General features: G+C 35.6%; 1 protein-coding gene across 2 annotated transcripts in view; it reads right to left on the bottom strand.

Annotated features, from left to right (window-relative positions):
- The window catches only part of PLXDC2 (plexin domain containing 2), a 411,878-nt gene that overhangs the window by 98,653 nt on the left and 297,911 nt on the right, over nt 1-15,314 (bottom strand). For both annotated transcript variants that reach the window (XM_073801628.1, XM_033852419.2), the window contains exons 9-10: nt 9,594-9,689; nt 9,308-9,389 (exon numbers count right to left, since the gene is read on the bottom strand). In XM_073801628.1, the coding sequence (XP_073657729.1) occupies nt 9,308-9,389; nt 9,594-9,689 (178 nt within the window). The remainder of the gene's footprint in view (nt 1-9,307; nt 9,390-9,593; nt 9,690-15,314) is intronic.

Genomic DNA, 15,314 nt, shown 5'->3' with positions numbered 1-15,314 from the left:
ACCTCCTACTCAATATCATGTCAATTTCGTTTAAAGGGAAGCCAGCTGTGAACTTTGGTTTTTGCTTTTAAATTTTGATTTCCTTGTCTTTTAAGGATCATATTTTTTTCCATAATAATTTAGCACCTACTGTTTTTAAATTGAGAAATTCAATTTCATTCTTGGACAATTAAATTTTAATTATTTCCAGGGGAACTCATTAGTGCATTAGTACAAGCCGGCTAAGGGAATGGAGTATGTAATTTAGCACTAAAATGCTCCATTTTTGCTACTCCATATATGTTTGCTAGATTGCATTTGCTGAAGTTTAGTTTTCTAAATTACAACCAAGTAAAATGCAGCCACCAGAGTTGGTTAACACCTAAGCAAAATTTTAAAATCACCTGGATGATCTTGAAAAAGCAGCTATAAAGAGATGTGATGCTAAATAATTCTACAGCTCTTATCTCTAGTTTGCCAAATGGTGCTCAGATGGAATGCAAACACAGCATTCACTGACTGGAAAATCAAAGATGACTTTAAATATGCCTTGATATTTCAGGGGGGCCTTGGTTACCAGGAGACTTGGCTCAAGACCTACCTGTAGCTTTAGAGTTTGGAAAAAAGAAAGCTGGTTTCCATTCTGTATTCATAGCCGTCCGTAGAGACTGGCAGATGGCCAGTGGCAAAAAGGAGACAGAGACCAAAATGCAAAATAGATGACAGATAGATCGATAGATAGATATATAAAAATAACACAGTTCAGTACCTTTTTTTTTTTTTCAAAAAAAGTAAAGAATTACATGCATTTTATATCCAAAAGGCTAATAAACCTAATGCCATCTCTTCAGGGGAAAGAAACGTAGCCCATACACTCAGCATTGATAATTTTCTGCTCCTGAAAGGTTCTTTAACTTTAGACTTTTCTGAAAGAGTATCCAAATTTTCCTAATACACTTTAACATATATTTCCTTTCTTTTAGGAATATATGTTTGTTTATTGATTGATTCAGTGTAGGTAATATGTACATATGGCGAAAATTCAAACTCTATAAAAGGGAATCTGATGAAATGATATTCTCTCTTTATGTCAATTTCCAATTCATGGCAGTTTCCCCAAAGGTGAAACTAGCTGCTACTAGTATCTTATATATCTTTTCAAAAGTATTCTCTATATTGGAATATACTTCAAAATGCTTTTATGTAATGGATAAAATAGCATCACACCTCATTATACTATTATAATTAATTCACACACAAAAATTTGTACATTTGTTAAAGCTGGGCTTGGAATGCTCAGAAGGAAATAAAAATGGACTTTAATTCTGTATTCTTAAAAGTCAAATGTGTTTATGTTATATTTCAGGACAAGCTAATTAAGAGAAATACTAAGATTCTTTATCTAAATTTGAAGGGATTATAAAGGGCCTAGCACTAAAATAAGTTCTAAATTCAATTCACCACTTATAAGCATTGCACGTCAAAAACACTTATCTTGGCTGTATGATATTTCTAGAAGCACCTCAGCTCCTTTAGACCAGTGAATTTCTACTGTGGTAGGAGTATTTTAATAAAAATTCAGAAATCAAAGATTTTCCAACAAATTTAACTAGCTAACAATGTTCCAACATCATCTGATTTATTTATTTTATATGCTATACTTATCCAAAAATTTCTTGCTTTCTTTTATCATGATCTATTTCATTAACTCCTGATAGATTTTAACAACAAATATTTTTATCTTCAGAACTTTTTTTCTGTAGTATTTCTCTATTCCAAATTAAGAGTAAATGTTTCCACACAATTTTGGCCTAAGCACTGCAGGCTTACAGGACTTTCAGCCCACACGTTGCAAGAGCAGCATTTCCACTGTGCCCGCCTCAGATTACCCCAAGATCCCCTAAGGAGGTTTGTTAAAAAGTTAAATCCCTGGGCTCCACTCTGGACCTACTGATTATGGATCCCTTGGAGGGTTTCAGAGATATCTGCATTTTAACAAGCTTCAGTAGCAATTCTTCACTGTACTAATATGTGAGAACTACCGAACTTATGGCCACTCAGATGTAAAGAACATAAGAAGCAAATATATCTGGATGACGTATGGATTTCACATTTTAGCATATACAGTCAAAGAGCTTTATTGATTTGTCCAAGATTAGTCAGTTAATTGTTGGCCGTGCCACTAGGCATTCAGACATCCAGTTGAATCTACCTCAGACAACAAAACATGGCCCCCTCTTTAGTTTCAATTTTGTGGAATTTTGATTCCTTTTGAATACCTCAGGAATGCTTCTTCCATTCTGAGCCCCTCTTGAACCTTGGCTGGCTAGTACTCCCTGACACAGGAAGTCCAGGTGGCCACCAGTTTCAGATCTATGGGCAATTTACCCACTGTTGCTGAGTGTATATAATTAAAGTCTAATGTCTCCTTGATGCCTTCAATCAGAAATGACAGCAACTGTCTTCCTCCTGTCTATCATGACTAGGCGGAGTGGTAACAAAGCATTCCAATTAATTTTTCTTCAATTAAATAATTTTGTTGGATCTGATAGTTCAGCAAGGACGTATTTTCTACCAAAGACAAAAGTAGATTTTGTTAGTTATGAAGAGCTTCATATTTTGTATTTAAACCTGACATTCAATTTATATACTGAAAACAGTAACATTTTCAGCAATCAAAATATTACTAATCTGTAAATCTGATAAGCAGATGGAGGTGATTTCAACTTGAAAGTCAGCACGTTGGAACACAGATCAATAAAAGTTTATTTAAAATTCTTAGAGCTTGGTGAGTTCTAAATGTCCATCCGAAATTAGGTGCATTTCCAAGCAGAACTTTATTTTACCCCAATCCACTGAAATAAGCCTAAGGTTATAATTATTTTTGGATCAGGGCTCCCTCAAATGGCTTCTATTTGATTATTAGGTCTGGACTCCACACCTTATCACCAAAGCTAACAAGTTTCCTTATGTGAAAGAATCATATAAATGTATAATTTACAAGTAGCTTCAAATGTGAATTTATTAGACCATATATGCCTTGTTACTCAACAATTGTAGGTTCCGGATCCTCTCCTTCAATCTTAAAATCTTGGACTAAATTAAGTCTTACTGTTAAATCAGACCAACTTTATATGGCTTTGTATGGCCTTCTCAGGATTTCAGTGGAGTTGTACCTTACTTCAGGGCTAGATATTGAGGTGGGTAAGTAGGTAAAAATCATACTCAGTCAAAATATGCTTGGAATTCCCTTAGTACAGCCCTCTCAGGAGCCTGATACTCTGTCCCTTAATAAAACCAGTTCTTCCTCCAATGTCAGAATGGACTGTGGGGTGTGGGGTTTTTGTTGATGAAGTTGTTGGCTTGCTTTCCAGACCATGTGATATGAAAAATACCCACTGTTTCTTTAAATACTAGAGTCACACTCAATGCTGCAAATGTTCCCATGTTAAGGGGTATAGAGGATCAAGACCAAAGGAGAAAGATATATTCCAGTCACTTGGGTGCTGTTTTTCAGAAGCATAAGATTACTGATTGGGGAAAGGTTGGATCAACGGCACTACTTAAATTTGTTCTCTCCAACTCTCTTTTTTCTCCCAAACTTAGGTAGTTTAATTTCTGTAGGCTAAATGAGAATATAATAATATAAGCACATTCTCTTTTAAAAATTAGCTGTGCCTTGAGGATATGGGAAGAGGGAAGGGTAAGCTGTGACAAAGTGAGAGAGTGGCATGGACATATATACACTACCAAACATAAAATAGATAGCTAGTGGGAAGCAGCCGCATGGCACAGGGAGATCAGCTCGGTACTTTGTGACCACCTAGAGGGGTGGGATAGGGAGGGTGGGAGGGAGGGAGATGCAAGAGGAAAGAGATATGGGAACATATGTATATGTATAACTAATTCACTTTGTTATAAAGCAGAAACTAACACACCATTGTAAAGCAATTATACTCCAATAAAGATGTTAAAAAAATTAGCTATGCCTTTATATCCTTAATTAATTTAAGTTGAAAATACATTTCATATTGTTAATGAATTATTAGCCAATATTTCTGACTTTATGTATTTTCAAAAATTTTGAAATATATTGCATGTGATACTTTCTTTCTATTTCTCTTCTTGCTACTGCAAAGAAATCCAATTCATTCAGTGGCAGATAACAGGCAGTGCCAGAGGATGCTCAGGGAGACGCAATAGAAATAACAGGTTAAAAAAAATAAGAGGGCAGTTGTTCAGAAACACCTCTCCCTCATCTCATATTTTTTAAGTAAATATGTTATAGTACTCTTCTGTAGATCCATGTCTTTACCATTAGTAGAGGTCTGCCTATTCTATTTATTCTTTTGATGGGTGGAATCATACACCACATTTATTCCCAAATTTTTACCAGTACCAGTCTTATGACTTTGATTGGAACTAGGTAAACATATGGTGGAAAACTCTTTTAAAATGAGGCACCAAGAGACTGACTCCCCAGTGTTCAACATGCTTAATGACAAATGTTGACATCATTTAACGTCAACATCAGGCATCAGCTTAATTCTTTCTATAGCCATTTGGTTGACACTGACAAAGTCAATGGAGAGTAACAGCCAAAGTGAGCCATGAGAATTCTCAGGAAAGTGGAAATTTCTGGCCTCAATTATTGGATGGTTCAGTCCAAGCTGTCTGTGTTGGAGCCCTGTATTAGGTCAGGCGCTGTGTTGGGCGCTTACTAAAATGAGTAAGACTAAGACTGTGTTTCTACCCTTGAAATAATTTATGTTCTTTTATGTCCCCTTTGTTGATTCCTCCTTTTGTCTTCAACTCCATGTGGCAAAATTCAAATCATAGGAAAGAGTACGCAATGAATAATAATACTCATTCTCCTGCCCGTCCCTGTTCACAACCGTTTCCCTAGAGACAAATATTGTTATCAGTCTCTTATGTATCTTTTCCGAGGTATTCTCTGTCTACAGAAACATACATGTATACAAATACTTTAAAATAATTGTATGTAATGGAAAACCAGCATCATACCTCATTATGCCATGCCATAGGCTGCTTCCTGGGATCTCTTCTATTTTCAATTTACACTTTCTCCACAGCTGATCTCATTCAGTCCACTGAATTTAAACACTATCTATATGATGATGACTCTCCAATCTGAACTTCTGGCCATAACCTTTTCCTGGAATATGTGGCTCATATATCCCCACCTATACAGCATTTCCACTTGGAAGTCTTATAGGCATCTCAAACTGAACTAGTCCCCAATGAAACTCTTTATTTCTTCCCACCCTAGTCTCTATTTCGTAGGTCATCTTACCTACCTCAAAAGACAAATGCCAGCATCCACCAAATTGCCCAAACCAAAATTTAAGAAGTATCCTGGATTCATATAGTTCCCTTTTCCTTCACTTCGAATCCACTAAGTAATCTGTGTCGCGTTGAAATGCTCTTTGCTTTCACTTTGGTGTAGCCGGTTCCCGGTTGTTCAGATCTAAGTTTAACCGTCCCTTTTCCCAAGAAGCCTTTTCTGGCCACTCAGATCAGAGCAACTACTGGCTCTCCAAACTCAACAGATCATTCATCATCAACTGTCTTTTTTGTTTAACTGTCAATTCGTTTATTTTCCAGCTTAATATGCTAAACTCAGCTCCCTGAGAACTCTGGCTTTGATTAATGCCTGGTTATTGTTCTAACTACTTCCGTGTTTAGACTAGTGCTTGCTGTTCAGATAAATGTGGAAAGTATTCAATAAATTTTTAAGTAAATGAATGAGTGAATGAATGTTTTAAGAGCCAAAATATATTTTCAATTAAAAAATAAACTTTTGGAGGGTGATGGCTGATGAAACCAAGGTCTCTTCAAAAAGACAAGGTTGTCTAGCATGAAACCAACAAGTAAACTCCTGTTATTCCTATCGATTTTGCTATATTTTCCCTTATAATGTTCGATTCATTTCTTTTACCGTAGCACTCACCACTGCTAACTTTATTTCCTGCATATCTATTTGCTTAAACTCTATCTCCCCATACTAAACATGTAAGCTCTATGAGGGAAGTGGTTTTCTCTCTTTCCTTCACCACTGAATTCACACTCCAGGATAGTAACTTGAACACAGAGATACTAAAAAAATTTTGTTGAATGACTGAAGATAAAAGGTGTGGTTGATTCAGGTCCTCTCAGCTTTCAGTGAAGAAACAAAAGCACTCTTACCTAGAAGTAATGACCACCTGTCCCAAGAAAACACTCTTGATCATGGATCTCATTACATGTTCCTATAACTCAAATTCCTTTAGACCTTGGATAAGCCATTACAAATATTGTGCCTTAGTTTTGGCTTGCTGAAAACTGAGAATTAAAGGAAATAAACAAACCAATTAAAATTATCTTATCTTTCTAGAGGAAGCCCAGCTTGAGAATTCAATAATCACCACCAACTGATTATCATTCAGGGATAAGAAAGCACAAAGGAGAAGGTAAGAAGGATGGAAGAAAACAATCTGAGAGGCAATTTTTGCACTGCTTAGGATAAGACGTCTCTTGTTTTATTGAATTTGTTGATAAAAGCTCTAAAGTCTGGGGAAATGCTTCTGGGCAGCAAAAGCAAAGTTTTGATGCTCATAGGCCTAAGGAGAAATTAATAAAATGCAGTGGGGAAATTAAATTGAACAAAAGTGCAACGAGCCATAGTTAAACCAATTAATTAATCAGGTTTTGATATGCATATAACTGGGTTGCTGAAGAATTAAAAATAAATCCAAGATTTTAAACCAGTGTTTGGTATGCAACAAAACACCAAATGGTAACAGGCAGAAAATTCGAAGTTTTTCTTCATAGTGTTCTTTGATAAATTCTGTCCTCATTCATATGCATCACCACCTTTCTTTTTCCCATTAATCTTAAAAACAACCTATGCTTTCAGTAATATACAAAAGTCTTATGCTTTGCTTCATTCTCTTCTACATGCTTTTTACGCCAATCTCAAAACCATGCAATTTTCTTGCACCCACAATTATAGAAATATTTATTTTTTCCGTAGTATGTCTACTGTTTCTCAGGAAGCAGTTACGATTAAGTTGCTTAGCGCACCTGCAGCCTGGTGGGTGTGAGGCATCGAAAAGGCAGGCCAGGAAGCACGCAGATCGAGTTTCAATTCCAAACTTATCATTTAAGAGCTCTGAAACCCTGCACAAATAACGGAAGCCTCAGTTTCCTCCTCTATAAAAATGTTATGTGAATTAAATATTTTTGAAAATTCCTGGAACAATGTCTGGCAGAGAAAACTCTCAATGAAATGGGAGCATTGACGGTATAAAGCATTTTGCACAACTTGTGGATGTGTTTCAATTGTCAGAACTGCTTGTCTGGAGCTTTAAACATATATTTCCACCAAAAAATTTTTTTGAAAATAATGAAATGTTAGTAGAAGGTAGGGTTCTAGACTAGTGTCCCAAACCTTCATTTATAATGACACTGTTTCAGTGGAGATTGTCTGAATAGTACTCTAGTTGGGGTAGCTAACTCGTCCTGGTTTTCCCTCAACTTTCCTGGTTTCAGCTCTGAAAGTCCCTCATCCTGGGAGATCCTTCATTCCCAGACAAGTCAAATCATGATTCCTTCCTTTGGAACCTAGCCATCATTCATTCACTCGTTCATTTTTCTGCAGTATCAGGTACATTCTTAGGCTGTGGAGATGTAAGGACAATTCACCTTTAATAAACCCAGAGCCTAGCAGAGGACACAGACAAGTGACAAATGTCCGTAAGCCTCGAGCTAAATGCTAATTATGGAGGTTGGCGCAGGATGCCGAGAACCACAGGGGCTGGGCGCCTCACACAGACCCATGGTTTAGGGAACGTTCTCAGAGGAGATGACCACTGAACTGGAACTTCAATTAGATACGCACCCCAAACCAGGACCTTTTACTTAATTCTTCTGGGCGTTTTTCATGTCTCAGATCAGTGTTACTAAAATATACCTATTAAAATGCCATCTCTTTAGATTCATTTTGGTCATTATCTAAACAGATTTTGACTAACTTCTGATATGCTTGTAATTTGTAGCATGTCAGCAGTATTTGAATATAAATGACTACAAATCCTTAATTTTATAGCAGTTCTTCCCACTCTGGAGATATAGCCAAGTTAAAAATCTACTTTTAAGAATGGTGATCGCCTGCTTGCTTTTCCATTATTTGAAATTCGTTGCACAAAGGAAATTATTGGAACATGTTAAATTGAAAATAAAACAGCGGTTATAGTAAATAATATTGCTCTATCTGAAATACTGTAGTGGTTGTCCCAAAGTTAGCAAGTCACACATGTTTCCCATAGCTTGTTATCAAGGAATTGGCATTCTATTCTTTATACTTCAATAACTTTTAAAGTAGTCCTGAACATGTCCCTATCTTTAGAGCAAAGGCTGCAGCAAGATGATAAGACACCGGCTTCTCATACAACAGAAAGCTCTGCTGGAACGTGCACAAACTTGAAGACTCAGTTCTCCTGGAGGAAGAAGCAGATTTTTCATAGACTCTGCAGGTGAGAGGGGACTTATTCCCGGACAGGCTAGAAGCTCCATGGTGGGCAGGGACCACATCTATATTAATCACTGCTGCTTTCCCAGCGCTCGGGACATAACTACTACACAAAATGGTTGAGTAAATAAAACACATTTAAACGTCTTCACTCTGCATTTCCAACAAATGAGCATTCAGTCTCCGAAAAACTCTACGGACTGAAAAATCCTCTTTGCCATTCATGAAAATCAGCAAACCTCTTTGACACAACCAAGTGATTCAGCTTAAGTTTCAAAGTCAGTTATTTACAACCCAGGCCCAAACCGCACGTTCTATTTATATAGAGTCCTGTTAGTGTCACTGTATTCCTCAGCCTCAGACTCCACCTCTAATCTTGGTTAGTAACCTTTGAGATATTTATAGGAATTTGCTAAGAATGTTAATGTGATTATGCATAAACCATCCTTGTTATTGTGAAGATATGTCATACCATGATTCCTGAAGAATACGGACCAACAGCGGCAATTTATAGATTCATCAATCACAATCATCATCTATCTTAAGCCCCATAGCAATTATAAATATATGTCAGATAATTATCTTACGGACTACAAAGGTTCATGGTCACTTTGAGCAATCAAAGGAAAATACTACAATTCCCATGTCTGAGCATTTTTTGCATTTCGGTGTTTTATTTAACACATGCACATTTGTTCATGTATATCCACTCAACACACCTGACACATCCAAAATTCAATGGAAGAGTAGAACAAGTCTTCATAAAGTTTAAAAATATTTTGCATTACTGTCTTTTACCTTTGAAGTTTACTACACCAACTGCAGTTGAAGCCAATCTGAGAGGATACACAGGGGCCACAACCATTAAACTGGAGACATGCTAGGAAACAGAAGAGAATGGATGCATCAACACTAATTGGCAGCATGGAGGGAGAGAGAGAAAAAAAAGACTGCTCTGCCAAAATTAACATCACCCGCGCATCCCCATATACACTCAGGATCAAAAGACCCATGCGTAAAAAGATCAGATCATACAAATTGCAAATCATTTTTCCCACCTAGCTATGTTTACATGTTAACTTACTAGGCAATGGGGTCATCTCCACAGCTGAAATATTGGTGATTTTTGACATTTGTAGTTCTACTCGGTGGTATTCATAAATTGTTCTTCTTCGAACATCTGTAAAAACAAAAAACAGCATGGAGAGTAGAAAAAAAATCCACTTTCAACATTTCTTCACTTATGAAACAACTGCATTTTAATAATGAATGTAGAATTATAAGCGTTTCACCTGATGGGGTTTTAAAATAAAAATTTAAAATAATCAAACCCTATAAAAAGGTTGATTATCAAAATCTGAAACTCTTGTACCCAGCAGCATTTTCATCAAGGAAGCTAAAAATGTTGATTAGGGTCTCAAATTTCTCACTTCATTAGCAGGGCTCAAACTCACTGTCATTCAGAGTACACTTAAGACATTTTCTTCATAGATTTATAAATTTTGAAAGATTTTGACATATGAAATCAAGAAGGTAAGATGACCCCACTTCTCTGAAGCTAAAACTAAAGTGAGTCCTTTAGGAATGGGTAGCAACTAAAAATTTTTCAGTCTAAGTAAAGCTGGTTTAGCTAGAATAAGAGTCTGATTGCTTTAAAGGTTTAGAATAAGTTTCTTTAATAAACTTGAAGACAGAAATTAAATCATTAAAAAATCAGTATTGCTATTAAATGTACAGTGTCATATCCAAGGAAGGTTAATAATTAGCACTTATATTGCATGCAGGAATTTATAATAATTCATCAGCAAATCCAGTGGTGTTCCTGAGGAATAGGTTAGAGACTTTGACAAGAAATTTAATAAGTGAAAATCAGATAAATACAAGCAAATGTATTTTATGACAAAAAAAGATGTTGATGATATATACTTAAAATCTACTTTTGAAAAAAGACCTGAGCCTTATACTATATTAGCTTGCTTGAGTTAGGTAAATGGAAATGGAAAATTGATACTATCGGTATTTTACTTAGCTCTTGGAATGCTTATAACGACAGGAATGCATTTCCTGAATACTATTATATCTACCAGGAATTATTTGGGAAGCTATAAATTATTTTTAAAATATCATAGTATCCAACTTGGGGAAGTCATACGTCATAGTGGTTCATAATGCATGCATTTAAAAAGTCTGGTTCAAGTCCCAGTCTTGCTACTTGGTATCTGCATGAACTTTGGCTCTTTTGTTAGCCTTTCTGTGCTTCGCTGTCCTCGCCTATAAAATAGAGATAATAGTACCTCTATCACAGATCTGTTTTGAGAATTAAAATGAGATTGTAAATGAAAGTTGCTTAGAAGAATCCCTTTCACATTGTAAGTTCAATAAATGTCAGATATAATTCTTGTCTAACATCAATATGGCAACCATAGATCATACTGGTTATATGCTGCATGTACTGATCTAATTTCTATAGACCTAGGCCCTGAAACCAGGCTTCTAGGAATTTGTTTCCCCTCTTATATTAGGGAAGGTTAAATTTTGATTAAAGGAAATAGACCAACAATGATCTCCTCTAGGACATAAAACAGGAGTGTGGTGCCCAGAAGACAGCAAACTCTCTTTTAGTAACAGTGTTCAGGAAATGTAGATACCTACACATCCAGGAGGAAAGTCAAACATTTACTCACAACCTACACATATCTGTTTCTCTCCACTCATATTCTTTCACCCATTTCTGATTATTCACAATGAACTTCTACTGCAGAAGAGGAAGAGGGGGAGGGGTCCAAAATGAACTCTTTGGAGGCAAGGAATGCTTCTAGAACGCTAGGAATGCTTCACTGAATATATCTTCAGGTTTCTCAGATTGGGAAACACTGATTAAAAATGTTAATCCAATTCACATCTTTTTGGTATAAGCGAAAGATGCATATATAATTTTCAAAGTGCAAACTTTATCCAACATCAGAGAAATTTCATGATATTTAGTAAGGTTTCTTGAGGTACATGAATAATGTCTTTTCTTTTTCCTTTTTCTTTTTTTAACTTTTAAGGCATTTGAAACGATTACTCAGTTTCTGCCTTTGTCTAAAGAGGACACGTGCTTTCCTATGCATTTTGCTAAACAATTTAGGTTTTGGAAATAAATAAATAATATAGACTTGCCAGGAGATCACCGTGATGGGGGTTTCTCAGTCTTCTTCATACTAAAGTTTGCACAGTATCATATTAGTAGGTGCTTAAAATACCAGTTTTCTTTTAACTTCATACTACACTTTGAAAATTTCAAACTATGGACATGACTGTGAAGCCTCTGGGAGTTTAATTATTGATCATGCAAATGGGGTAAAGGGAAGCAGTGACATTTTTGCCATGCTAGTCCTATCACCTGCTCAGATAACTCCAACTATTGGGAGGAGATGAATTTAATAAAACCAAAATTAATGAGAACGTGTTTTGTTTGATGACCTGCCAATTAATGACAGCTTCCAAATGGTCATTTCTGTTGTGTATCATACATCTCCCTGTCAAAAACAAGTAATTAGGAATGTATTTACTGGTAGCTCCTGCCAATACTAGAAGCTTTCATTTGATTCCAGAAATGTATTTAGCCCCTGTGTCTTCTTTAGAAAGTTAGCCAAAATAATGGTGAACCAAACATTCAGTACCTTAGCTGTGGTGATACAGCTTCAACTGTTTTATTACATCTTAACAAAACCAAGATCAACTATAATAACCATTAGGGGCTTTTAAAATTTTTTAAAAAATGAAATGAAATAATTCTCTGAGCAGCTAACACATAGAGAACAAAATTCAGTAATCAAAATCTTAAGGTGATATGATTCAAAGTGTAACTATTGAATTGCATGGTTTTAGACATTTTAAACAATATCAGCAGGAGGGACAGAGTGATTGTACGGAAACACCAGGAATCCTCTCCAATCAATATCCACTTTAGCTCAAATGAAAACAGTTTAATGAGTACCCTGTGGCATGATTAGCCATGATCCAGTTTACTTGTCTGTCTTGAAAATTAACATTCACACAGAGAATGTATGAGTAATTTCCTCAATTGTCTGATTCTTTATATAAATATTTTAATATTTTGTCTGGATTGTCAAGTAAATGATTAGCTAACATCTCCTTATTTATGTGTTGTCAATGCTTAATGACTGGTCCCAAATGATTATTTCTTATTTTCTTTACTAGTTCCCACTGAGCCCAGCACACAGCACCATTTACTGAGTACTCTTTAATGTAAATAGCATGTATTGCACAACTACAAGTTCATTCCCGGCATAAAGACTGAGGAAAAAAGAGACTCTTGAGAGAAAAAGTGCACTATTATAGAAGTTATAAGCTTCCCACACGAAAATGCAATGCATTACCAGAATTAGCTAGTTGGAGTTGTGAAATAAAGCATCTACAAATAGAAGATGCTTTTGCCTGAAACATTTAAGAATTCTTGGGACTTCCCTGGCGGTCCAGTTGTTAAGACTCTGCACTTCCACTGCAGGGGGCACAGGTTCGATCCCTGGTCAGGTAACTAAGATCCTGCGTGCCGTGTAGTGTGGCAAAAAAAAAAAAAAAAAAAAAAAAATTCTCCCTGTAGTTCTATTAAAAAATAATATAATTCAGCATTGGAAAAGGCAACATAAAATTTAGGTGACCATGAGGTGCTAATCTGAACCTCTCATATTTTCCTCTCATTATTCTTTTGTGTTCATAGAAATTCTAAAAGAAATTCTCAAATATGTCAAAATTAATCAGTGATTTATAATATCCAGAAAATTCTTAAATTTTTGCTTCTTTTGAAAAATCAAGATCAAGCAAATAGGGTATGTTAGAAATGTATGTATTAAAGCAATAAAATATCACTTTGCATAATGCTATCTATCTTGGAAGAGTTTTGTGAGAGGATACTTTATGGGGAAAATGTCATGATTTCTATTTCTTCTTCCTTTTGTTCAGCCTCGAGTGAGCTAGTGTGTACTTGACAACAGAAGCACCTAATGAAGCTGTGTGGTAAAGAGAAGCAATTTTATCTTCTGTAAAATGAATAAGTTTGAAGTGTTTTCCATTTTGAGGAACACAAGGTAAGATGACACAATTTCCTGAAGGATTTGTAGAGCGATCCGTCCTTAAATGAATGAAAAGACCCTGATAACTTTGAAAATAACAGGTGAGGCTCAGTTCTTCTGAAAGAGCTTTAATTGGGGTGTATAAATTGTTAAGAAAAAAAAAGTCATGTTTTTCCAAGACTATTTGTTTCTTCCATAGTTTGTCAACATGTTCTTTTATTTTAGTTGCTAAGTAATTCTAATGGATGTGTCCTACCACTGAATCCAAAATTACAATTTTTTTTACGGGCAAAATCAATTAAAGTGAAATTCTTAAATTTGAAAATGTATCACTGAATAATATCGAAAATTCTAAGGACTTTCAGAAGGCAAAGAAGAAGTAAAAAGTAGGTTAATGTAAATATTATACTTGAAATTTAATGTTCTATTTAAACATGTGCATATGGTCCACTGTCACCCTGTTCAGTATGGTGACCATTAGTCATACATAACTCTTAAAATTAATTGAATCCAATTAAAAATTCAATACCCCAGTTTCACTAGCCACATTTTAAGTCCATAGTAGTCACATGTAGCTAGTAAGTCCGTATTGGACAATTCAGATTTAAAACATTTCATCAGCACAGAAAGTTCTATTGGACAGTACTGGTCTATACTACTATTTTTTTGAGAATTAACGCTTAAGACATTTTGCGTAATAAAAGTGCATCTCTGTTTCTTAAAGTTATTTTTTTCTTTTCAGTCTGTGAACATAATTTTGATCAAGTTCTTTGAGAAACTGCTGACTGGTCTGTAAGCTCATAAAGAGACCGTGTATGGCAAACTATATCCAATGTTCCTCAAAGAGTTCCCTAAATCTCTAAGTATTTTTAAAATATGTTTTCTCTCCAAATTAGTTGTCAGTTTTATTTTTGAAAATGCTAATGTTTCTTATTGAGCTGTGAATAATAATAACCAAAAAGCAAAGGCACACTGTAGCGTACACAATGTCAATAAATTTAAAACAGAAGATGCTGATGAGAAAGGGATTGGTGTTAAGAAAGAACCAGATGATGCATGCTGGTGAGAAGAAAAAAGTGGAGTATTCTAAGGGATTCAGAAATTGCCATTATCATAACTTGTAGTAGAACCATTTCAAGTTAGGTCAGCTGCTTTCCAGATTAGTTTCTAGTACAAGAATTCTGCGTGTGTGTGTTAAAGTAACTTTCACATTACTGAAATGACATAGACTTAAGTTTCCAAATAAACGGACCATGGAGGCATGAACGGATTTTCTGGGTTTCTGGTTGGAAATGATATGCTCATTAAGCTCAGAGGGTGGAGAAAAAGGTGAGGGATGATGGGGAAGGTCAGCACTGTGGAGATTAAGATCAAAATTCAAAACGTTAAACGGGAGGAGAGAGAAACAAACAAGTAGAACAGTACTAGAGAGCACTGTAGGTTTACCCAGGAAGGCCCCTGCACACTGCAGAAAAAAATATGGAGGGTCACGAGCAGAGGTTGAGAAAGAATTACTTAGCAGAGCTACTTAACCAGAAATTATGGCAATTCCACATGACCTATGAATATATGACAATGTTAGAACTTTCTGGTAATCAAAAGAATATTAGAGCGACAATGAAACATCACGTTCTGCTTATCAAATTTGCGAAGTTTAAAAAATGATAGTAGTGTCTGAGAGCATTTGGGGAAATGGGATATCTGATACGATGCTGGTGGGGGAGTAG

Source organism: Tursiops truncatus, chromosome 2 (assembly GCF_011762595.2).
Source record: "Tursiops truncatus isolate mTurTru1 chromosome 2, mTurTru1.mat.Y, whole genome shotgun sequence".
NCBI classification, from domain to species: domain Eukaryota; kingdom Metazoa; phylum Chordata; class Mammalia; order Artiodactyla; family Delphinidae; genus Tursiops; species Tursiops truncatus.
The sequence above is the reverse complement of the archived record's forward strand: the minus strand, read 5'-3'. Positions and strand labels throughout refer to the sequence as shown.